This window comes from Procambarus clarkii, chromosome 91 (genome assembly GCF_040958095.1).
Source record: "Procambarus clarkii isolate CNS0578487 chromosome 91, FALCON_Pclarkii_2.0, whole genome shotgun sequence".
NCBI classification, from domain to species: Eukaryota; Metazoa; Arthropoda; class Malacostraca; order Decapoda; family Cambaridae; genus Procambarus; species Procambarus clarkii.
The window spans coordinates 13740947-13766891 of NC_091240.1; the positions used below are offsets into that span (position 1 = coordinate 13740947).

The 25945-nt window shown below is 45.0% G+C and overlaps 2 protein-coding genes across 2 annotated transcripts in view; both read right to left on the reverse strand.

The window, feature by feature from the left end:
- Positions 1 to 525: 525 nt before the first annotated feature.
- Positions 526 to 20579, reverse strand: LOC123774022 (uncharacterized). The gene is made up of 10 exons (XM_045768104.2): positions 20450 to 20579; positions 19985 to 20118; positions 18518 to 18718; positions 18045 to 18402; positions 15907 to 16301; positions 13589 to 15635; positions 12605 to 13251; positions 12155 to 12439; positions 11534 to 11658; positions 526 to 11222 (listed from the first exon to the last, which is right to left on the reverse strand). The coding sequence occupies exons 1-10, from the start codon at positions 20538 to 20540 to the stop codon at positions 872 to 874; spliced, it is 14634 nt and encodes a 4877-aa protein (XP_045624060.2). The 5' UTR covers positions 20541 to 20579; the 3' UTR covers positions 526 to 871.
- Positions 20580 to 21083: 504 nt separating this feature from the next.
- LOC138359572 (vitellogenin-like) overlaps positions 21084 to 25945 on the reverse strand; it is a 17478-nt gene continuing 12616 nt past the window's right edge. Inside the window, exon 6 of the mRNA XM_069318921.1 lies at positions 21084 to 21101. Coding sequence (XP_069175022.1) covers positions 21084 to 21101 — 18 coding nt within the window. The remainder of the gene's footprint in view (positions 21102 to 25945) is intronic.

Below are 25945 nucleotides of genomic sequence, written 5' to 3' on the forward strand. Positions count from 1 at the left end.
CTAATGCATTCCATTTGTCAACCACTCTGACACTGAAAAGTTCTTTCTAATATCTCTGTGGCTCATTTGGGCACTCGGTTTCCACCTGTGCCCCCTTGTGCGTGTGCACCTTGTGTTAAATAGCCTGTTTTTATCTACCCTATCAATTCCCTTCAGAATCTTGAACGTGGTGGTCATGTCCCCCCCTAACTCTTCTGTCTTCCAGCGAAGTGAGGTTTAATTCCCGTAGCCTCTCCTCGTAGCTCATACCTCTCAGCTCGGATACTAGTCTAGTGGCAAACCTTTCAACCTTTTCCAGTTTAGTCTTATCCTTGACTAGATATGGACTTCATGCTGGGGCTGCATGATTGTCTTCTAGGATTGGCCTGTTTGTGTGAGTGTGTGTGTGTGTTTGTCCAGGATGACTGGCCAGTCATTAGTCCCCACACACAGTGGTGTGTGTGTGTGTGTGTGTGTGTGTGTGTGTGTGTGTGTGTGTGTGTGTGTTTTGCGGAAAGTCTCAATTAAGAACAAAGAAACAATCAATGTACGAATTCATTTTATTGCAGCTACATGCATTACATATATGTGTGTTCATGGTCTATATACATAATTATAGGGTACTAATTATAAGGTAATAATTATAGCGTAATAATTATAGGGTAATAGGTATTAATAATTATTGGGTAGTCATACCCAAGTCAGATATCAACAGCACTGGCGAGGCCATCCCAAATAAACAAAACATTTCTCTAAGTTATGCACAAAACATTAACTATAAATGGCTTTCTCTTCATACATATCTAAACATTGCTGAGATGATCTCAATATCTATGACTAGAGGCTGAGCTATTGATCAAAGATTCGTAAAGAAATATTAAAACAATTTTTCTCAGACAAATGCAGAAATAAAGGAAGAATCTGTCCTGAGGTGGAACTTGTTAGAGAGCTTATCAGCGAGGTGGTACCCGTAGGCGAGCTCGTAGGGCGCCTTGGTCCTCAGGGCCAGGTTACCGCCATAGGAATCTTCGTTCAAGTATAAGTTAGCAGACATCTTAGACTCAATGCCGTGTTGGAAGTCTGCAGCTATTCCGTACTTGCGGTTAGCCAGTGTAAGGACGGCTCTTGGTGCAAACTTATCGAGGGGAATATATAGCTCGGCCTCAATATTTTCCAGAGTTTGAACAGAAGTTTCAATCTTAAGATTACCCTTGATGACACTGTTGATATTGCTGAACTGAGTATTAACAGAGAAACTGATTGGTTTATCTATAGACAAAATTATGTTAGTTACTTCATCCTTCATGTACTGGGCAACGAAGTTCATCTTTCTGTAGCCCTTGAAGGGAGTAGTAATCTTCAAATTGATTTTAATGGCCTTAGAAGACGGAATTTTCAAGTTAAGAACACCAGAAATATTTTTATCAGAATTCATTATGGCCGCTTTCAGCTGCATATTTGTCTGCATGTTTCCAGTAAGAGCAGCTTCCGCTCTGACCAATCCTGTGGGGATATAAGGAGACTTGGCCTCTGCCACTAAGCTTTGATTGTCGTTGTCGAAGGTGAAATTGAAGGTGTTGATATTCTCAGAGAAATTGGCTGCCACTTCCAACTGAATCTTATTTCCAAACTGTAAAGAAGCTTGGAGAGTAGCTTTGTTGATATTTTTAAATGGTGTTTCGATAATCAACAAGAATCCGCCTCCATTTGCTGACATAGATGTAGTCGCTTGCACTGCATGCCGGACATCTCCAACATCCAACTGTGCTTTAACCATTCTCTGTTTCCTATTGCCACTAAGGATGCCACTGAAGGTGTAGGTGTTTTCAAGAAGTGGAGAGACGAGCTCAGCGGTCGCCAGCCAGTCGAAAGGTGTCTTGCGAGTGACACGCCAAGTCACCTTAGCCTTATGGATGCCTGTGGGAGTCTCAAGTGTAAGCGCAGCTGTGGTAGCAATATATTCGAAGTTGACAGTTAGCTTCTGGAAGATTGGGGCATCGATTTTAAGAGTGGCACGGAGGCCAGTCGTGGCGTCTAACTCGAAGTACATGGAGTAGGTTTCCGACGTTATAAAGGTCACATCAAAGGAAACTTCCTTGGAAGAAGTACCTGGAATTGAAATGTCGAAGTTCAGTTTCCTTGTTCCGTCAATCAGAGTAGATTCCAACTCTATTCCTCCCTGAATGCGATTGTTGACTACGCTGAACTCTCCGTGAATATTGTGAGTTTGACCAGCAAGAGTAGTGAGAAGAGAGCCCTCCATGGCTTCCAGTGATAGATACTTAGCTTCAACAGACATCTGGCGTGGAATACCTCTAATCAAGGAGTCCAAGGTAAATTTGAAGGTAGACTCACTCATGATGTACTCGGCCGTCAGTTTACCATTACAGAGGTTTAGTTCCATTTTTTTGTGAGCAGAATCCAAACCTTCCAAGGTGAAGTTCATTTTTATTCCACCTTCGGATTTGATTGAATTAAGATTAAGACTGGCTGTGAGTGCTTGAGGAGAGAGTTGATACTTGACCTGCAGCACGTGAATGTCAGGCTCGACCATTTTCAGGTCAGCTTCGAAGAATGACAAACGTTCCATTTTAATTTTTCCATTAATGACGACACTTGAGAGAGCATGGAAAGGTGTATATATTTCTACGGTACCTTGGTATCCTTGGCTGAGCGACGCACCGACTAGATTGCTCTTCACAGTGAACTGCTCACCCGCCACATCTACTGTAACATAGCCATCGATTTTATCGTTCAGGTTCATGTTGAATTTTCCAGTTAGTTTTGGTGTGGAGCAAGATGGTAGGAACACTTCAGCATGAGCCATGATGTTTGAGTTCACATTAGACAGTGTAAACAAACCTCCCATTTTCTCCATACAACGGAACGGCGTCTGAATAATAAGCTTGCCTTCGGAGTACTGCTGGCCCTCAGACTGGAAGAGGGAATCTATTAGGAACCTGGTACCAAAAATATCTCCTTCTAACATTGCTCCTCGCTTAATACCCTCGCCCATCAAGCCACCTCGGAGTTTGACATTGTAATCATCGAGTCCAATTTCTGTGAAGAAGCTGTCAGAGGCAATGGAGCGTCTGGCCCGGAGACTGTGTTCGCCTGTGTATGGGGAGTCCAGACGGGCCTTCACTCCCTCCGAGTTGTAAGTGAACTCAGCCTCCACTTCCTGGCCATCTTCACCCAGCTCAATTTCAACCTTAACAACGACCTCATCATCACTTTGGAATCCATATTCAACATCGAATTTAACTCCTTCATATCCATAGTTAGGGATATCAGCAGAGCCACTAAATCCAGACCTAAAGTTGTCCTTGCCCTTGATGGAGAAAGTGACCTCCTGTCCTTCACCGTATCCCAGAGTCACAATGCGTTCCTCACCTTTGCGTCCTATGCCGAACACTAGCGCCGGCAGAGGCGTCAGTGTGCTCTCAATTTTACTCTTGAAGTAATAGTCATGATTTTCGTGCCTCTCAAAGTGGTTGTCAATTTTAAACTCGAACTCGTCAACTATTATTTCGAAGACGCCATCACGAGCTTCAGTACTTAATTCAGAGTTCAGCTTCAGATGGAACTTCTTCATTATTAACAAGGTTGACTCTCCGTCAATTTCTAAATATATCCTCTTATTGTTGCGGAAGCCTTGCATATTAAAACTGATTTTGAAAGTTTCAAATTCTAGTTTAAGACTTGCTAGTTTCTTAGGCTCGGTTCCTCCTCCAGCAAGGAATTCCTCTACGTCATATGCGGCAGCTATTCTGATGGCTTCCCCTCCTGTACCTGTGAAGGTTATGTCGAAGTCTGATTTACCGCCTTGGACATCCGCTACACCTTCGAAACTGTACTCGACTTCATTTCTTTTATAGTTTACTTGAGCTTGACCTTTATTCCAACTTCCATTGATGTTAACATTCTTCACTAGGTCAAAGGGTGTTGTAAGACTCAATGCAAAATCTCCCTTCCTCTTAGATTTCCTGTTCAAGGTAAAGTTTAGATCAACTTTCTTTTCACCACGTTCATATTTTAGAGTTACCACTTTGTCTTTACCCCCAAGACTATATGTTAATTCGCCCTCTATTGCTTTAAAGTTTTCGAATGGTGTTGCAATTTTTGATGACACTGAATTCTTGCCGACATCAAGTTCAAATGTTACTGCCTTCTCATTCCATTCAAGGCTAGTTTTTAAGTGGAAGACATCGGTAAAGTCAACTGTATTGGAAATACGGGCGTGTGAAAGCAATTGAAGTGATGAATCTAGAATGAGCTCACCTTCCATGTGTTCAGCGCTACTTTTTCTGTGCCAGTTAATGTTGACATATTTTTCTTGGTGATCTGGAGTCTTTCGGGAGTACTTAACCTCAGCTTGTGCATCTTGAATGTTGGTAACATCGTACTTAATAGAGAAGTTAATATCTCCAAGATATTTTGACTTCACTTCAATTGTCCCATCAAGAATCTCAAAGTTTTCACTTCTCTTCCAATTAGCTTTCACGAAGGCCTGTCTTCGTCCTATCTTTGCCACAGCTGCGATGGACTTGCTAGTTACTTCTCTAAAGTTATGACTGAGTGTCAACTGAACTTTGCCAAACTCTCCAAGGATTGGGATGTCCCACTCTATTGTGTTGCGAGATCGCTTTGGGCTCAAGTTCGATATATTTATATCAATTTTTGACTCGCGTTCATTTGCTTTTATGTCTGCATTAAACACAAATTTGCCATTAACATCATAGTTTCCAGATACGGAAATCTGTTCATAACCAGGGAAATTTGAGGTTGATGTCCATCTGAAGGTGGCAGATCTTTGAGCGGCATCACGCCGGAACTCCTCCAGGGTGTGGCTCCCATGGTAATCCCCATAGTTATATGATCCTTCTCCAGTCACGGAGCCGTCGGGGCCTTTGTTCCACTTGGCTGTGAATAAAAATTCTTCTGGTTGGAATGGGCCGACCTTGAAGCCTCCCTCGATGTCCACGTGAGCGATGTCGGTGAGAGTACCCTTTAACTTGAGCATTCCGTACCTTGACTCTCGACCAAGCTTCAAGAAGTAGTCCCTGTAAGCGCCATTCCTTTCAAATTTCCATTGAAGGTATATATTTTCATTGCCCTCAGCTGACAGAACAACTGTTGATTCTCGGATTCCCAGTTTGCCATTGGCTTTGTATGCTATGTTACCGATGTTAAAGGTAAGTTCTGTAGAGTCAATATCTTGCACGTCCCAGCTGCCAGAGATATGTTTCCACGGGGCAGCTGACCTGTCCGGGGTTGTAATCTTGATATCATAATCACCCTGAGTTGGTTCACTCAGGTCGATGTTATAAGTTATGTCAAACACGTAAAGCAGACTTGGTGCTGGGTTAACTTCAATTCTTATTGTTTTTGGACTTGTAAGTCTATTCACATCAATTTTTGCTGTTATAGTCCTTGGCTGCTCCCGGAATGTGTTGGTAATGATGGCATTAATCGTTCCTTCCCCGGGTAGGGATCCAGATCCTGACAGCTCAACTTTAAATTCCTTTTCTACTACATCTCCACTGACTTCAATCTGGCGCTTAAAACTTAAATTGAAAATGGAAAAGCCTTCTCTGTGAACATGGAGGACTGAGTGCCTGCCAGGTAGACGCGTATGGGTCTCCAAGTGAAGCTTCTGTTCTGCAGCGTTGGCCTCAAACTCCGTAGTGAAGACATCAATATCATTTATGGTAGTTTTATCGGAGAACTGAACAATGTTTCCAAGTACCAGTTTGTATTCATGGTAGAAATTTCTAACGTTTTCAAATCGAGATGTAAAGACAATTTTGCCAGCGATAGGAGTGAGGTTGACTGTGAACTCAGTGTTCTGCTGTGGGTTGGGCACCAACAGGTGTGACTCCAAACCGTTTCTTCTCGTGTATTTAAAAATGTAATGGAATTCTGAGCTTGAAGACGAAGCCTCCAATTTAATCTGTCTTTTCTTCAAGCTGTAATTTAATTTGCCCTCAACTGTGCGATAGTTGTCGTAGGGTGTAGTCAGGTTGAGGGTGAACTCCCCCTCCACGTCATGTCGTCCTTGTATAGAGAGGGTGACCTTTTCCTCATTAACGGCACCGCTGACATAGCCGTGCAGGGCGTCCTGGTCAAGCCTGCCGGTGAGGGCCAGGAACTCCCAGCCTTGTAGTTCACTTTTTATCTCCAAACTAAAAGCTCGGCTTCTGCCCTCCTTCTCTAGTGAGACCGTCACGTAGTTGTTGTTTCTCTTCCACTCCCCTCTGTATGAATTGTCATTAACCTTTGTTATTTCCCAAGTAATTTCTTCTGCTCTCGCAAATGGAGTTTTGAGGTGGAGCTTGGCCGAGTTGAAGTTGGTCAGCAGCGAGGCTTCTCCAGCGTCATTAATCATTTTGAATTCAAGAGATCTCTTGGCGCGATTCAGGGAACCGAACATGTTAAAGTTCTTTAGACCAGTGAAGGGAGTTTTCAGGCTGAAGTCCATTGTGCTTCCAATCAGCTTTCCAGAAATAGCAATGGCCTTTACATTTCCATCTTTCTCAAGTGAAATCTCCAGTATCTTATCATCCTGAGAAAAATCAACTTTAACTTCGAATTTGGCATCAGTCCATCCAGGCAGCGGAGACATGAGACTGCACTTGAAATAAGCAATTTTATCTTCGATGTAGGCGCTTGTTGCAAAGTAGTAGGTGTCTTCACCGAGGACCATGTGCGCTGACAGCAACTCGTCCTTGTTGTTGATATCGTATTTAACCTGGAAGGACATGTTATGGAAGCCCAGGATGGGCGTGGTGGCCTGAAGACTGATGCTGGAGGCTTGAGGAGAGACACTCAGTCCTCCATTAAGTATGTAATTGTTCTCATTGTAGACGATAGTCAGTGCTGCTTCCTTTTCATATGAAATCCATTTGTAAGAAGCAGAAGCAGACACAAACTTTAGTACCTCAAATGGTGTTGCCAGGTCGAAGGACATGTTGTCAATAGCATACGATACGTTCATAGAGAAGTTGTTAGAACCGAATTTAATCATGCCCTTGACAGTCTTTGTGGCCACATTGATGGTTCCCTCAACAGCAACTGTATCAAATTCTTCAAAGGGAGTCTGGAACTTTATTATAAAGCTGTCTGAATCATACTGACCATATGTCGAGAAAATCCACTCTTTAGAATTGTGATTAATTTTGATGCTGGCTTCCATTTTCCTGTTATTCTTGTTCACAGACAATGTATAGTCGCCACCGAGAACCTCGAATCCTTCAAAAGGTGTTTTTATTTTTAGTGAACCACTTTCAAGATTATAACTTGCGTCAATTCTGAAAATCTTAGAGAAGTTGTCTTTCCTAATAGAAATTTCAGCAGATTTTCTATCAGATATGATGTCATAATTGATGTCAATGATGATCTTACTCCAGTCACTGACGGGGGTATCAACGGCGACAAATAACGTAGATTTGAAGGGGGTAAAACTTGCGTGAGTATTGAATTTGAAGACGTCATTGTTCCTCTCAAAGTGGACTAAACTCTGGACGCCATCGCCAAGAAGCTCATAGTTGGCATTGAGCACAACATTACTGATCACTGGGATGGGAGATGAGAGGCGGAGGGCGACGCTGGTCGTATCTAGCCTGGCCGCCGCCTGGAAACTGTACGTCTGACTGTTCTTAACAAAGGCAGCCATGATGTTGTGCTCACCGCCGGTGGCTGTGTAGTCACCGTTCATTCTCATAACTTCGAAACCCTCAAATGGAGTGACAGCATTTATATTGAATTCATTGTCATTGACAGCCATGGCTATATAGAAGTGCTGCTTTATATTTTCTTCATTCTTTAAGTTCATCTCGATGGTCTTAACATCCCCTGTAAAATCATAACTGGCATAAAGCTCGAAGTCAGAGTAACCAGGAATAGGGGAGCGTGTTATTACCTTCAGGAATCCTGTTTTGTAAATTAACTGACCGGTGAATTCAGCTGAGTAAGTGATGTCATTCCTCAGGAAAGTTAGGCTGAAAGTCTTCTCTATGTCAACCATGTTTGCGTCCATGGTCAGCTGAATGTTGGTAGCATCTGGGATTGGTGTCTTGATGTTGATATTCAGTTTGGGCTTTTGGCTGTTGAACATAACGTCACCATTAACTTCATACTGCTCAGACCCCTTATCGAATTCCAGGTTGCCTGCGAGGTGGTTGTTGTTGACGTTGTAAGAGCCTTTCAGTACAACTTTCTCCCAGCCGGTAACTGGCGTCGTCACCTGGCCAGTGATAGCGTTTTGGGCTACAGAAAGTTTTCCTTCAATGGTATTAACAACATCTTCCTTGTTGTGGGTAAAGGCGACGGTGTAAGGCATGATAGTGAAGTCGAAGCTGCCCTTGACAGATACGTGGGTCCAGCCTGGAAGGGGCGTAATGATGGTGGCCTCGGCCCGACCCTTCAGCATGCTCTCGGCAGTCGCCTCCACCTGCCACTTGTAGTCAATGTCATTGTGGTAAACCTTTACTTTGGCGGTCTTCACCGAGTCTTTCATATTCCACCGGGCTTCTCCGCCAATAGTTTTCACAGCTTCAAATGGAGTGATTATATCCAGTTTCATTTCCGGAGTAAATGGATCAGAAACTCTTATGTTACCCTTTAGAGAGAGTTCTTCTGTACCGAAACTGGACTTGAATTCAACTTTTTTTGTCTCATTATGGAAGTTATAGCTTGTGTTAACTGTAATGGATTCGTAATTAGTGTATGGAGTGGTGATAGTGATTTCAATCTTGCCCTTCCTATGCCTAATGTGCATAGTTCCATTTATCTCTATTCTGCGGTTATTTCTGGAGATAAAAGCGTTGATAGCAGATTCGGAGGCAAAGAATGAAGCATTAAGAGTCTCCCAGCCCCTGATAGGAGTTGTTCCTTCGAAGACTAAAGTTTCTCCCTCAAGCTTTCCAATGAGACTGATTTCCTGGTTGCCATTAGTAAGCTTGACATGGATCTTTTTCTGGGTTTCAAAGTCGTACATGATGTAAGCAGCCATGTTCAAAGTACTTAATGGAGACTGGAACGTAATTTCCATGTTAGCGTGTGTGTACTGATAGAACCATTTGCTCTCTAGAGAGCCCCTTTGTCCATTAATGTCCAAGCTCACGAGGAACTCACTCGTGCTAATTTTGCTCAGGACTGCATAGACGTTTGACTCTTTCTTTAGCACCGCATTCATAGTGAAGGGCAGAGCTGTGGCTTGATACTGCCCACTGAACTCCAGCATGCGGGCCCCCTCAACTGGAAGTTTCGTCACGAGAGACCACTTTGCATTTCTCATGTGTCCAGAAAAGGCTCCGGTTATTTCATACTTATGATCAGTTGTTACAACAATACGTACTCTCTTCTCAGGGGAGATGACGTCATATGATGCTTCAACTGAGATTGGCGCTTCTAGATAGGTAGACTGAATGTCTATCTGGCCATCCAACCTGCCTCTCTCCCAGTTTCCACTTGCGTTAATGGTGGTTTTGTTGGCTCCCCGAGTGAGGACAAGAGTAACTGGCGTCCGTGTCTTGAATTCCAAGTTAAACTTACACCCCAAAGGTTGCCAGAAAGGAGTTGTTAATGTAGCTTCAGTGTAGAAGGAGTAAATGTCAAACTTAGTCATTGTTGCAATTTCAATAATACTTCCTGGCTTGTATTCAATTCTGAGGGATGGTTTGTATTCAATTCCGTCATCTTCGTAGTGAAGATCGATCTTGACGTTCTCGTAATACTCCCATGGTGATGTTAGGGTGACTTGAGCATCGATTTTACGGGATTCTGCAGAAATTTTGGGGTCAATGGAGGCAGTGAGAATGACACCTCCGTCAGCCCAGGCACAGTCCAGCCGGTGCGAATATACTGTGCCTTCGTGGGACTGTGTGTTACTTATCTTATATATGCCATTAACGTCAAAGGAATTTTCCCAGTTAAGTAAATCAATAAATGTAATAATATGAACGATGTTAATAGACTTAGTTCCTTTACTAAACAAAATCTTTGATGTTCTTGTGTTGACTTCCTTAAGGCTTTCAATATTTAGTTTAATATCATCGAGACCATTGATAGTAGAAGAGACTTGTCCTTGAAGGTTGGCCAGGCTCTGTGATGCATCCAAGATGCCCTTGATTGATGCAGTCATCTGCTCACCATTGACAGTAACATCAATGATGGAGTTCATATTCTTGTCTGTCACTTTATGGTTAAACAAGAGCGAAGCCTTGGTGGCCGGGCTGCTGAGTAAGGCGGTCACCTCTACGTCGCTGCTGCTGGTCATGTGGCCTTCCGCGTGCATCTTAACGCTCCCGAAATTAGACCATATTCGCGAGATCTCGAACTGTGAGGTGAAGTGTTGTCCATCATGGCTGTGGGAAAGTGTTGCTGTTATTGGGTACGTGAATGGTGTGATGAATCTCAAGTCTCCTGCGATCGCTGTCGTACTCTCTCTCATTGTCTTCTCAACATTCATATTAAGAAGTATTTTCTTCTCACCTGCTTTACCTTCGATGACCAGATTCATTTTGATATCACTCAGAGTATATTTGACGTTAAGATTGACCTGCGGAGCAGAGGAGAGAGAAGTGACCGTCTTGAGGACAAGAGTAATGGTCTGAACCTCACCCAGGTTGACCTCACCCTTGAGGGTGATGCCGTAGGTCTCCTCACCGTATTTGGCCTCTAGTTTGGTAGACAAAGCTGAGTTAAGTAGTTCATGGTGTAGAGTAACAAGAACTTCTTCTGTGAAGGGAGACATGAAAGCGGCTCTTGCATCGACGCCGCTGTCAGCGGGAGTCAGCTGGAAGCTGCCTTTCATCTCCTTGTTGTTCCACAGGCCTGCTATGTTGGTACTGATGGTGGCGTCATCCATAGCGTGGTCCACAGTCAAGGACATCCTCTCGAAACTCTCAAAGCTGCTACTGAATAGAATCTTGGCACTGAGAGCGTTGGTAAACGTTCCGGGCCGCAATTTACCATTGATCGTAAGAACCACTTGTTCAGCGTTCTTCCAGGTCGCAGATACACGACTGTTGATCTCGTGATCCTTGAGAGTGACATTAATCATAAGATCTTGCTTTTCCCACCCGTGGAAAGGCGTGATTACAGTAGTAACGAGAGACATGGTGTCGCCGAGGGAGTAGTGAAGAGAGGCCAGGAGGGTTTGGCGCGGCGCCCACGACGCCTCCAGCTCTAGGCCCTCGTCAACCCGCCGGCATGAGGCCGACACCTCCCGCTCCCCAAACCTGTCACAGAAAATGAAGAACAGACTTGAGAGCGATCCTGTGGATGCATATACATGGGGAAAACAGGTGTGGTCTTCGTCAATGCTTTACCGAGATTACATTAAACTAATTTATTATTTATGGTATAGTCGATATTCTAGTGAAATATAGAAAATCTAAATTTTATAATTTAATAAATAAAGGTAAACAGTAAATGAACCTCACGCAAACCTCTTGCTTCAGCCACTATCAACACATTTTTGAACTTCTTGGAATGTAAAGCATTGCCATGTCTCAGTACTGACTCAACACTGCAGTCGACAGGTTCTTACCTGAAGCCAGCTTTTACTTCTGTAGGAGACAGCTGTCCACTAATCACCAAAGACTGTGTTGGATCAACGTCCTTGTTCCAGTCAGCACTAACAAGCAGTTTGTGTCCCTCGTCAGCTGAAGTAATCTGGAACGTGTGTGTGCAGGAAATTATTTAGACAATTGTACACTGCCCTGTACCTCCCCCGACACCTGTAGTGACCACACCACCACACTGTACCTCCCCCGACACCTGTAGTGACCACACCACCACCCTGTACCTCCCCCAACACCTGTAGTGACCACACCACCAGCCTGTACCTCCCCCGACACCTGTAGTGACCACACCACCACTCTGTACCTCCCCCAACACCTGTAGTGACCACACCACCACTCTGTACCTCCCCCAACACCTGTAGTGACCACACCACCACCCTGTACCTCCCCCGACACCTGTAGTCTGCTCACATTCAGCATCTGATTAGAGGAACCTTCTGAACATAAATTAGGGGTTTTCCCTTTCTGTGAGCCAACTGGGACATTGTTAAGTGGACAAATATCCAATTACAGGAACCTGTTGTATATACGCAAGTGTTGTGAATATAATCTCATTATTTCTACGAGGAGTATGTTGCTTGACTTACGTAAGCGTCGAGGAGGACGTGTCTGCCGATGTTGGCGTCGACGAGGATGGAGGTCCGCGTGCTTTCAATCTTCATCGTGTACTTCCTGCCGTTAATATCAGTGTTCAAGTCAACGTTGGCCTTCTCGGAGTCGGCGAATATGCCCGAGCTGAGCTTGGAGGTGTGGCTCGGACACTTGAAGGAACCGTCCATGAGAACATTGAACTTGCCAGGTACAGAGTTGTCTCGTACACTTCCCTCAAGGCTCACGGTGTTCGTCTCTATGTCGTTGATGTTGCCAGTCACCTGGGAACATGTTTACCATACGTAATTGTATTCAAGTATTGTATTCCCGAATAGACAACACATGTCTAAATATGTAAATAATATGTCCAAAAATAAAATTTTTAAGTTATTTAGTATCAGATATCGTGATATATTAACAGTTTAGAAATTGCAATAATGGCTCACCTTAGCGTTATAATGACCGTTAGCGACCTCGTTAACAAGGACTTCAGCTGTAGCCTTCGCGCCTGGAACCTGAGCCATAATACGTCCTTCAATATCAATGTTGTTGCTGTGGCTGAGGTCAAGGGTCAAGGTAGCCTCGTCCTCAGGGCTGACCCTAATCTGGCTCTTGGCGTTCAGATAATTGCGTCCCATCTTAAGGTCGTGTAGGGCCAGATAATCAATGCTATGATAAGGGCAGAGAACTTCAATTTCAACATTGAAATTATAGTTGTTTTCATCGGAGTTATAAGAATAAATTTCTTTAAAATTCCACGTTACGGGTCCTCGGGTTATGGTGCAAATGTTCTCCAGGCGACCAGTGGAAATAATAGATCTGATGTCAATGTCTAAAGCCATGTCTGGGAACTGACTTGGAGTCAGATTAAACTTAAGTGTGTATGTATTGACGTCTTGTGAGGTCTCAGTCTTGATGAGAGCAGAATGGTGGATGGTGTGCTTATCCCCGCGCAGCGTACTGTACTCAACGTCGGCCTTGGAGGACACCAAGTTGCCTTCAGAGACAAGCTGGCCCTTGGCCTTGATGTCGATGGCGGGAGTGTTCAGCGCCACCTCCACATTAGCAGTGTTCTCTACGCCTGTATACGAACCTGCAAATACGGAAGTTTCGCATAATTAATGAAGACGTATTCTAATACATATCATACACATTTGAAAATGCGGTCACATTCCTAATGATTAAAAAGTTGGGTAATATATACTGAGAAGGTCCTATTTAGTTACCTGAGGACCCATAACACCTGATACTCACAAGCTGTTTAGTAAAGGGCTTTTTTTAACACGCTTCTCTTCCAATTAATGTGAGACTGAAAGCTTAAGGAAACTATTGAACAAAATTGGCAAATAAGATGACGGAACAAGCGTCATTAAAAATACAAGACTCTTTTGGAGTGGAAGTAATGAAGGAAGATGAGAAGCAAGACGTACCGTGGAGGCTGAGAGGAGACACTGGGAGGCCGGACACGCTCACGTCAGCCACGTACTTGGTGTTACCTACGTCCAACTCCAGAGTTCCTCTAGCATTAAGTATTTCCCTTATTGGAGATATGATAATTAAGTACGGCTCAAACTTCTTTACGTCTTCCCCGGTAACTTGGAGACCAGTCTCCAGTGAGTACTTGTCAGAGTTATCACGCGTCATCTCCAGTTTAATGTGCTTCTTGTTACTTTTCCACACGTACTCCCCGGCGCCTTGAAGAGACATGAAAGGCATCTCGAGATCGAAATTTACATTTTTACCAGATTTGGCAATATTAAGCGCTACTTTGTGATTGGCTTGAGACCCCGGGGTGTCAAATAGGAAAGTGATCTCCTTACTTCCACTGGTGAAGCGGAAGTTGTAGCCGGTCTGGGTGTCTGTCTTCCTCATGTAGAGGTGGAGGGCAGCGGGTCCCGTGAGCGGGAAGCAAGGACTGCTGTCAGAGGTTGAGGTATAGCTCAACTCGCCGCACATCTCAACTCCACCAATTATCCTCCTACACCCTTCATACTTTACTTCGTCTTTTCCTTCCTTTCGGATCTCTTTATCGTCTTCCAGGTAGAAGAATTTGGTGCTAACATCAATCACTTCTACTTTATCTTTAGGTGTGTTAAAAGCAATATCAACCAGCTTGCCTCCATCGATCTGAAGTTTACCATCGAGGAAGGTGGAGGTGTGCAGGGTGGAGGAGATCTTGAGCCCCGTGCGAGTCACGTGGGCATCAACAAGCATCATACCATCCATCTGTACTGCTGCAGAAGGCTGCACGCGACCCTCTATGTTAATATTCTGCAAACTTTGAGCCTTAAAATTGCCATTCATTCTCAAGGCAAGTGTAGCCGTACCCTTGGCGGTGAGAGTGAGTGGCAAGCCTGAGATGGTGGGGATTGTGTAGTGTGTGTTGATGAGTTGGTATGACTTTGTGTAATCAACATTACCGGTGCGAGCAAGCTCCATCAACATCTCCAGTGGGTTGGAGAATCCTGATGTCTTCATAAGGCTTTCCAGACCATGGAAGCGTTTATAGTGCAGTTCGTTACCAAAGACACGGAGGTAATACGAACCTTCTGGCTCATCGGTTACTTGGTCAAGGAATCCTTCTAAGGTGGTGGTTTCGGCGTCAGGTTTTTTCTGACGCATGGTTTTTAATATGCCCTCTATGGTCTCTTCAGGGAAATATCCAGAAGATCCGAAGAAACGTTCTACATATGCTTCAAATCCTTCAATCCGGCCACCAATCTCAAAAAGATTGATGGATTCGCCGAAGAGGTCAAGAGTAAGGTTAAGCATGGCAGAGCGTGGCAAGTAGGATTTGCTGGAGAAAATAACGTTGCTTTCTACAGCTGCGCCAACATTTAGTTCATTCATGAAGAAGGACGACTCGTAATTCCGGGAGAACTTGAGGGCTTCGGTGCTGAACTTCTTCTGTAGGAGCTCCTCCCCGATCAGCTCACGGACCCACTCCTTGTCGGGGCCGGCTGACTCTTGCAAGTTGACCATATGAGTCCAAATAAAGGACCCGACTTGGTTGACACCTTCTGAAATAAGGCGGTCCTTGATGGTGTTGATAATAGTAGGAGTGGGACACGTCATGACAGCAAGGTAAGCAGCAATTCGAACTTCGGTGTCTTGAGCCTCATCTTGGAAAGCGGCCAGTAGGTTGGAGCGGTCATAGTCACAAGGACTGTGTCTCCAGGCTCCTATCGCGGCTACTCGGACTTCCATATCATTCTCCTCAGTGTAACACTGTCGCAGGACAGGACTAGCATTGACCCAACGGCCGGCGTTGCCCAGAGCCTTCAGTGCTACTAAGATCTTCATCTTCTCTTCTCCATTAACCGAGCGACAACCGGAGCCAAGGTGACTTTCTATGTGTCGAAGAACCTGCTGGACACCCCGGTCATTGCCACAGTCTGGCTGGATCTTGCAGTAAGTGTTCACGAGAGCTGAGGAACCCAGCATCGCTTGTTGGCTGGGATTATGCTGAAGAAGAGGCTGTAAGAAAAATAATGTTCTCCCCATTACTATTTCTTCCCATATTTTATTTATTTTATGAAATTTTAGCAAGTATTAACATCAATGAGTTATGACTCGTCGATGGAAGCTGCAAATATGCTAAATACGTTATATTTTGTTCTATGTACTATAGTTATATTTCATGCTAATGTTTTAACACAATTTTGTCATACAAAAAGAAAATACGTCGATTGAGCAGTCATAATAAAATAGCAACATTTTAAACGAAATATATCTGATGTATACTAACAGCAAGCGCAGTGAACATCTCAGAGGTTGGGTTCCTGAAGAAAGCAAGTGAGGTGAACCAGACATCTGCGTCAACGTCTGTCATGTCACCGTTGATGAACATGTCCCTCACCACTCCGACGGCGGCAGCTGTCCCTACCAGAGGCATGGCGTCAACCAGGAACTTGCGGGCATTAGGTTGCTTTGTGTTGGTGTAAACGGTGCTAAGGGCTGGGTACTCGAGGCTCTTGAGGGAGGCCACAAGGGTGGAGAAGAGAGCTGGCACCTCGGGCAGCACTTCGTCTTGTGTGCTTTCGTCGAGCTCCCTTAAAATCTTCTCAATAGTGTCAACCTGAGTCTCTGCATCGCCGCTGATAATCTCATCGAACACCAAAGATTTGCTGGTAAACTGGTAATCTGTGGAAGAGGAAAAGTGCATTAATCCTTGTTTACTTATTTTATTTCAGTCATATCAATAGACTAGCAGCCTGTCCATCTGTCAGTCGGCTCATCTGCCTTCATATTTCCAGGACGCTTCACTCCCAAGACTCAGCCCATAACAAAAATCTTCTAGATAACCTAACTTTACCTTTCCTGTGTCTTAAAAGGGTCTTTCTCATATATAACCTAAAATTATCCCTTAGAGGATATTGGTTGCTTGTCTCTCACCTGCCTGAAAAAAAGAAGGGAGAGAGGGGGGATATGACAAGAACGTATAAAATACTCAGGGGAATTGACAGAGTGGAAGTAGAAGAATTTTCAACACGGAATACTAACAGAGATGTTAGGAAGTTTTCTTTTAGCGTGAGAGTAGTGGAAAAATAGAATGCACTTAAGGAACAAGTTGTGGAAGCAAAAATTTTAAAACTAGATATGATAGGGAAATGGGACAGGAGTCATTGCTGTAAACATCCGATGCTCGAAAGGCGGGATCCAGGAGTCAATGCTCGATCCTGCAGACACAAATAGGCGAGTAAAAATAGGTGAGTACACACATTGTACTGACAAGGTGTCACCTTAGCCAACGGCTCCGGTGAGAGGTGATGTGTGGTGTCAACAGGAGTTGGAAGTGTGATTGTGGCGACTTGAACTCCTGGACGCTCTGGTCGACCCTCCTTGTTCATGTCAAGGAGGGTCGACCTTGTTCATGTCAAGGAGGGTCGACCTTGTTCATGACTAGCACTTTGTGTTTTTGTCAACATGTCTCCTCTGCCATCATGCGTGACACCCTCTCTGGCAACCCTCATGACACTGTCATACGATTTGTGTGCAGTGAAGGTGGTTACAACGATGAAGGTAGTGTACAGAGATGGTATGACCACGGTCATCCCTGCCACTCTGGTACCCCCGCTAGTTGGTTCATAATTGACAAATATCAATCATATACTGGACAAACTACCAAGCAAAATCAAGCAAAAACACAAGCATTAATACTAATATAGTATTGCAGTTGTTTTTGTTTCCTTTACAAGTAAAGGAAATAATTGGTAACAAGGAAATCATAAGGAATTACTTGTTGGGGAGGTACATTATGTGTAAGACAGGGAGCAGGAGCGGTGAGTGAGTGGTGGGAGGCGTGCGGGACCTTGTATATATCAACCTGTGGCGTTGAGAGCTTTACCACCACAAGGAAACATAAGTGGCCCTGAACTTCATGTTACTGGAGGAAAGTAAAATTAGAAGAGATATGCTTACTACATAAAGGATACTGAGGGGTATTGTTAAGGGAACAATATAGAAACTAAAACACCCAAGTCAAAAGGACACGAGAAGGGTATTTTCAGTGCGCTGGATATGAAGAAGGGAACTGTGCTACGGAGAGAGGCAGGGGACCGCTTCGTATAGTGAATTCACCAATATATATCCTAGAACACAAGGGGTTAAGGAGCAAATACAACAATTCATTGACTGTTCAGCAGGACTAACGAGGATGTAAGGTAATTATCAAGAGAGAGCGCAAAACCATCGTTATCACACAGCATTTACGATATGAGGACAAATAGCTCGATTATAAGTACGAGGTGAAGGAACGGTGGCTAACAACTTGGATCATCGGGAATCGAACGCCGACCCAGAAAGACACAAGGCCATCGCTGTACCGACTAGTCTAGGTGGATGACTGCAGGATTAAGGAAGAACTGAATGTGATGTCTTTCTTACCAGCAAGTGGGAGGGCTGGAGTGTCCTGGGAGACCAGCATCATGGTGGTCTTGGCGAGGGTGACAGCGCCGCCCTCCTCGCTGGAGAAGGGACGGAACTTGTGGCTCTCCTCACACTCCGCCACCTTCAGCACTCCTTCTTCTATTCTCTGTCTGCAGGTGCTCGTGCTCTTGAAGACCGGCAGACTCTGCACGGGGGAGTCGGTGATGTAGCTACTGGAAGTTATGTACGACGACAGACTGGGTCTTCCGGTGCAAGAAGTGAGGTCCTTGGTCTTCTCTATGCTCACTACGTCACCCTCAGATACGCTTCTGTACGCAGTCGTACACACTCCAGAAATATCGGTCTCCTCCACCTGCTGTAGACACGATACAATGAGACCGCGATGATGCAAGGTATTAACTATGCTATGAAAAATTGATTATTAAGGGATCATTAACTTTGTTAAAAATTAATCGTAGGAGAGAGCTTACCTCTGTGCCTTTATTGGTGAAGGAGTTCTGGAAGGTGGAGAGAACGCCCCGCTTGAAGTTGAGGACCCAGGCGGGCTCCGACACCTGGCTGCAGAGGCGCTCCACGCGGCCATCTTGGAAGGAGAAGCGCAGAGGAGACTTGGTGATGGCGGCCACAAACTGCTCCTCGTGGGACGACCCGCCCAGAGAAACATCTGTCACCTGTAACACCACCAACGCTGCTACAACACTTGCTTCCCAACACCACTTCAGTCAACAACAATACCAAGAAGACTCATTCTTCGAATTATATTGTCGTCGTTGAAACAATCTTGTATTATAATTTGTTTTGTCGGGGGCAGACAGCCTGTGTATATATATAATTTAGGCTTGTATGGAGGTCCCCAATGTGGAACTTCTGACCCTCCCCAGGATGCAACCGCCACAACAGTTGTCTAACTCCCGGGTAACTCCCTCTCGAATACTACATCGAATTTTGACGTATAAATCTCCTAAGGCCAAAAACTGGTGTGCTAACAATCATAACGGCTCGTAAAATTGACGTGATGTCCCGTTTTCTATTTGTGGGTCCTCGGTTAGGTTAGGTTAGGGCAATTTAGTACATCATTTTAATGGCGTTGTAAATGCTCGAGAGATTTTAAAAGCACTACAATCACCGTCTGTGGTTGAGTGTTCAATAAATACCTGAACTATATGTTTAATAGATCTCTCACCCTGGCCATGGAGGATGAAAGAAGAAAAAAAAAAATATATATATATATATATATATATATATATATATATATATATATATATATATATATATATATATATATATATATATATATGATGCTTAGCATTGTAAATGTGTGGCCACATCTGTGGTAGAAAATAATAATAACAAATCTAATTGGTGATCCTTGGTGATGGTTGAATACATAATACATTGAAGATTGGTGAATACAGATCTGCATTGGGTATAAGGAAACATGCCCAACCATTTCTGTCCCGCTCGTACTCCACAATCAGTACCTAATTATAGCAGGTACATCGCCTATATCATATACCCTATAACTAGTTAGAGTAGCTGAAGCACAGTACTTGACTTGAGTCGCCCATCTGTATAAAAATTATCTGAATTATCTGAGCGGTTACACACCGAGACGAGTTACCCCTCCTGCATTTGAGCTCTATTAAAGAAAACGTACAGATTGAATAGTTTCAGTAGAGATAAACATTAAAAAATTCCGCTCTCCTATACTAATGTGATCAGCCACGAGGTATGTTGTTGTTGTTAAAGATTTAGCTACTCAGGACGAAGTGTCCATGTAGCACGGGCTATGGTGAGCCCGTAATTGAGTTTGGTTATGCATGATAACCTTTTTCCTGTGATATTTGGGTCTAAATTGAGCCTCGAGGTATTGGGCCGTACTGTAATATACAAATAGGACAGGTGTATACAAGCAGGAGAAGTGTAGCGAGACTCACCCTGAGCGTGTACTCGCAGGGGGCGGAGACGTCGATGTGGGCCCTGGCGGTGATGTGGAGGTGGGCGTCATCCTCCAGGGCGCCCAGTAGCGCCGTCGACGTGGTCACAGAGTAGTCGTATATGTAGCTTTTGCCTGTCGTCCGCCGGGAGGGGGAGAGGGTTACTGTCCTGCTCACATGGTCCCTGTCACGGCTGTCATGTGGGTGTTGTGTGTGTGTGTAGGGGGTGTTGTATGGTGTGTGTGTGTGTGTGTGTGTGTGTGTGTGTGTGTGTGTGTGTGTGTGTGAACGGGTGTTGTATGGTGAGTGTGTGTGAGCGGGTGTTGTATGGTGAGTGTGTCATGTGTGTATAGTGTGTATTTACATATATCTATTGAATTAACATTCTAAATGTGACCATAAATATATCATGCCATTACAGCGCGGGCTGTCAGTCAGTGCAGCCCAAACAACAGTTCACTTTACCTGGTTGATATAAGTATAGGTTGGTATCGGTGCAGTGGAGGGCGCAGGAGGTCCGCTGGCCTGTAGGACCTGCACAACACAACAACAACATTACCCATCACTTCAACACCCAACTGAACATATTCATACAACACTAACAGACGACCCGGAGGGTGTCTCCCTTTTAACCCACTCACAAGTGCTAAGTTAGGATAGTTCTGTGTTACTAAGAGGATTACATTGGGAAATGATGTGATTAAAGAAGTTATATGTGATTAGTGCGATGGACGACTGTTAGCGTGATAGAACCTGGTGCACAGACTTGGGTTATAATAGTCAGTTTGGTCAAAGGTGTACTGCTTCTCACACAAGTCTTACAGAGGCTGGAGACCTGACACACTCTGCACTGACCCCCACACTACTATAGAGGAACCTCTCCTTGCAGGCGGAGCATTGTCGACACAATTGTTGCATGAATGACTCGAAGGGGTCGTTCATGCGGGTCTATGATAATGAGTGAGTGAGTGAGTGAGTGAGTGAGTGAGTGCAACTGATGTATATCTCGCCACTCAGTACAAACCACTCTACTGCTGTAGCAGCAGTAGAGTGGTTTCCTACGTCATATTGTAACATTATTGGTTACTGTTGAACAATGTTAAAATCGTATTTCCCCCTAAAATAAATATACATGTATATACATTATGTTTACATATGTGTACACGCACCTCGAATAATGTATAATGCCTTATAAGAATAAGAAAAATATTATATAACTAAACATATTAGCAATAAGATAATTATCAGGATAAAGCGCCAAGCCATTACGGCTATATAGCATTTGGATGGGACATGAGGATAGGGAAATGGGAATGGACGGAAGAAAGGAAAGGTGCCCAACAACTTGGACGGTCGGGGATTGAACGCCGACCTGTAAAAAGCAAGACTGAGAATACATATGTGTGTGTGTGTGTATATATATTTAATAATAATAATATATGTGTGTGTGTGTATGTGCATACAGGATATGTGGAAGTTGGTCAGATTTGCATTTCACCTTTGTAAACGCATATTAAATGACACTGTAAAAGACACCTCGAACATTGTTTATGGAAAACATACGTAAGTATGTGTATTTATGTATGTAGGTTAGATTAGAATTTTAAAAGCACTACAATCACCTTCTGTGGTTGAGTGTTCAATGAACCCCTGAACTATATGTTTAACACATCTCTAACCCTGTCCATGGAGGACAGAAGCAAATGTATATATGCTGGTTAGCATTGTAAATGTCTGGCCACGTCTGTGGTAGAAAAACACTGTGGCTGTGAGGAGGGTTGGTAACCCTGTCACTATGGGTGGTGGGAGGTTGGTAAGCCTGTCACTATGGGTGCTGGAGGTTGGTAAACCTGTCACTATGGGTGGTGGAGGTTGGTAAGCCTGTCACTATGGGTGCTGGAGGTTGGTAACCCTGTCACTATGGGTGGTGGAGGTTGGTAAGCCTGTCACTATGGGTGGTGGAGGTTGGTAAGCCTGTCACTATGGGTGCTGGAGGTTGGTAACCCTGTCACTATGGGTACTGGAGGTTGGTAAGCCTGTCACTATGGGTGCTGGAGGTTGGTAACCCTGTCACTATGGGTGCTGGAGGTAAGGCCTGTCACTATGGGTGGTGGAGGTTGGTAAGCCTGTCACTATGGGTGGTGGGAGGTTGGTAAGCCTGTCACTATGGGTGGTGGAGGTTGGTAAGCCTGTCACTATGGGTGCTGGAGGTTGGTAAGCCTGTCACTATGGGTGCTGGAGGTTGGTAAGCCTGTCACTATGGGTGGTGGAGGTTGGTAAGCCTGTCACTATGGGTGGTGGGAGGTTGGTAAGCCTGTCACTATGGGTGGTGGGAGGTTGGTAAGCCTGTCACTATGGGTGGTGGGAGGTTGGTAAGCCTGTCACTATGGGTGGTGGAGGATGGTAAGCCTGTCACTATGGGTGGTGGAGGTTGGTAAGCCTGTCACTATGGGTGGTGGAGGATGGTAAGCCTGTCACTATGGGTGGTGGGAGGTTGGTAAGCCTGTCACTATGGGTGGTGGGAGGTTGGTAAGCCTGTCACTATGGGTGGTGGGAGGTTGGTAAGCCTGTCACTATGGGTGGTGGGAGGTTGGTAAGCCTGTCACTATGGGTGGTGGGAGGTTGGTAAGCCTGTCACTATGGGTGGTGGAGGATGGTAAGCCTGTCACTATGGGTGGTGGAGGTTGGTAAGCCTGTCACTATGGGTGGTGGGAGGTTGGTAAGCCTGTCACTATGGGTGGTGGGAGGATGGTAAGCCTGTCACTATGGGTGGTGGGAGGTTGGTAAGCCTGTCACTATGGGTGGTGGGAGGTTGGTAAGCCTGTCACTATGGGTGGTGGAGGATGGTAAGCCTGTCACTATGGGTGGTGGAGGTTGGTAAGCCTGTCACTATGAGTGGTGGAGGTTGGTAAGCCTGTCACTATGGGTGGTGGAGGATGGTAAGCCTGTCACTATGGGTGGTGGGAGGTTGGTAAGCCTGTCACTATGGGTGGTGGGAGGTTGGTAAGCCTGTCACTATGGGTGGTGGAGGATGGTAAGCCTGTCACTATGGGTGGTGGGAGGTTGGTAAGCCTGTCACTATGGGTGGTAAGTGTTATACTTGAGGCATATCATCTTCAGTGATAATGTGGTGTTGTTATCTTAAGGAGCTGTGGAAGCGCTGAGTCAATCAGTACAATACTTGTACACCTCCATGATCTGTTGATGACTTTTATCTCTTTGTTCTACACGCTCTGTTAAGGGTATACTGATGTTATGTCTTGTTCTTCACGCTCTGTTAAGGGTATATTGATGTTATGTCTTGTTCTTCACGCTCTGTTAAGGGTATACTGATGTTATGTCTTGTTCTTCGCGCTTTGTTAAGGGTATATTGATGTTATGTCTTGTTCTTCACGCTCTGTTAAGGGTATATTGATGTTATGTCTTGTTCTACACGCTTTGTTAAGGATATATTGATGTTATGTCTTGTTCTTCACGCTTTGTTAAGGGTATATTGATGTTCTGTCTTGTTCTTCACGCTCTGTTAAGGGTATATTGATGTTCTGTCTTGTTCTTCACGCTTTGTTAAGGGGTATATTGCTGGGTATTATGAAGCAGGGGGATTCGTACTACCATCTTCTGGTAGGTGAGAGTCACTCAGATATTAGCTACTCTTTCACCGTCGTCCCAACGGGGGTACAGACCCCACCACCGTGTCCCAACGGGGGTACAGACCCCACCACCGTGTCTCAGCCGGGGTACAGACCCCACCACCGTGTCTCAGCCGGGGTACAGACCCCACCACCGTGTCTCAACGGGGGTACAGACCCCACCTCAGTCTTGACAGCGATAACAGTATTCCGGGCCAACAACACTACGCCAACAGCCAGACAAACAAGATAGTGATGTGATAATCAATTGGCCCACCATGATACAGGGGTCAAGTGGGCACCAGCTGGGCCGGACACATAACCAATCACAAGACACAAGGACCTGTGACCCCGACCGTGACGACATGGTGAGGAGTTTACCAAACAGTTGACGACCTCCGGAGTACCAGGAGGTGGTCGGGAACACAAAGCTGAGGTTGGGGAGCTTCTCACGGGGACTAGGAGCTCTTAACTTATCATGTGCATGCTGACTATCCCGCCGTGATAAAAGATACATATCGTGTAAGTGGACACCTAAGTGCTCCATATGTATCCGGCCCTAACCTTCTCTCACCATGACTCTAACCTTACCTCACCCAGGATCTTGCTAGCCTCGACGGAACACCTTGCCCTCTCTAACTTTTGTCTCCCCAGTCTTCCACGTAATGCTACTATAACACTCCCTCCTTAAATACTCTTAACTAAAAAATACTATAATTTAACTTCAAAATAGATGGCGATAGACTATTACTAACTCGGTGGGCGCTAGAGGGCGATAGACCATGACATGTGGGCCGGACACGTGGTCCAGCTCACCGTGGGCTGGCCACGTCTGTGGCCACATGTTAAACTGTCGCCCCAGTTTAAGGAGGAGCCTGGAGCGCAGGAGCTGTACAGGCCGGGCTACTCGTCCACCATAACCTGAAGCAGCGACTGTGACTGAGAGAAGGGCCAGGGGGCAGCTGGAGACAGACGCAAGGTCAACCTGGTTATGTGAGGGGGGCACTCAGGGGGGCCACTCAGGGGGGGCACTCAGGGGGGCCACTCAGAAGTGTTCTCTAACCCTTATTATCTTATCCAACTGCCCAGTGAACTCACAAGTCACCCATGTGCCACTTGATCAACCACGACCGCCACCATTATGTGATATCGCAGTTGTAACATTATGTGATATTTCAACTTGTTCTACAATGTTTATGATGTAGACCTGAGCACTGGAGATATCTTAAGATGGACTATTATGAGTGGTATTCACCATTAACCCCACATGGGACTCACATGTGGCCCTCAACAGTGACAAGTCACATATAAGACGTAGTGAGGTGATGCAGTCTAGTGCACGCCAGTCAGTGGTCAGGTCTACTTGTTGATCAAGTGCATAATGGATTCACCGAATGTGTTATGTTATCTTATTATTTTCACAGTACTTATTTGACAGTGTTAGTGTGACAATGTTAGTGTGACGGTGTTAGTGTGACTGTTAGTGTGACTGTTAGTGTGACAGTGTTAGTGTGACGATGTTAGTGTGACAGTGTTAATGTGACGATGTTAGTGTGACTGTTAGTGTGACGGTGTTATTGTGACGATGTTAGTGTGACGATGTTAGTGTGACGGTGTTAGTGTGACAGTGTTAGTGTGACGATGTTAGTGTGACTGTTAGTGTGACGGTGTTAGCGTGACAGTGTTAGTGTGACGATGTTAGTGTGACAGTGTTAATGTGACGATGTTAGTGTGACTGTTAGTGTGACGGTGTTAGTGTGGCTGTTAGTGTGACGGTGTTACTGTGACTGTTAGTGTGACGGTGTTAGTGTGACAGTGTAAGTGACGGTGTTACTGTGACTGTTAGTGTGACGATGTTAGTGTGACTGTTAGTGTGACGGTGTTAGTGTGACGGTGTTAGCGTGACAGTGTTAGCGTGACAGTGTTAGCGTGACGGTGTTAGTGTGACGGTATTAGTGTGACAGTGTTAGTGTGACGGTATTAGCGTGACAGTGTTAGCGTGACGGTATTAGCGTGACAGTGTTAGCGTGACGGTGTTAGCGTGACGGTGTTAGCGTGACGGTGTTAGCGTGACAGTGTTAGCGTGACGGTGTTAGTGTGACGGTGTTAGTGTGACGGTATTAGTGTGACGGTATTAGCGTGACGGTATTAGCGTGACGGTGTTAGCGTGACGGTGTTAGCGTGACGGTGTTAGCGTGACGGTGTTAGCGTGACAGTGTTAGCGTGACAGTGTTAGCGTGACAGTGTTAGCGTGACAGTGTTAGCGTGACGTGTTAGTGTGACAGTGTTAGTGTGACGGTATTAGCGTGACAGTGTTAGTGACGGTTTACGT

What these genes read in the sequence shown, in the direction of transcription:
- LOC123774022 (XM_045768104.2), bottom strand. Translation starts at nt 20,540, where the DNA reads ATGTTGTTGTTGTGTTGTGCAGGTCCTACAGGCCAGCGGACCTCCTGC. An exon ending in CCTATACTTATATCAACCAG is followed by an intron (nt 20,119 to 20,449) that starts GTAAAGTGAACT and finishes GGCGGACGACAG; the next exon opens with GCAAAAGCTACATATACGAC. An exon ending in AGATGTTCACTGCGCTTGCT is followed by an intron (nt 15,636 to 15,906) that starts GTTAGTATACAT and finishes TTTTTCTTACAG; the next exon opens with CCTCTTCTTCAGCATAATCC.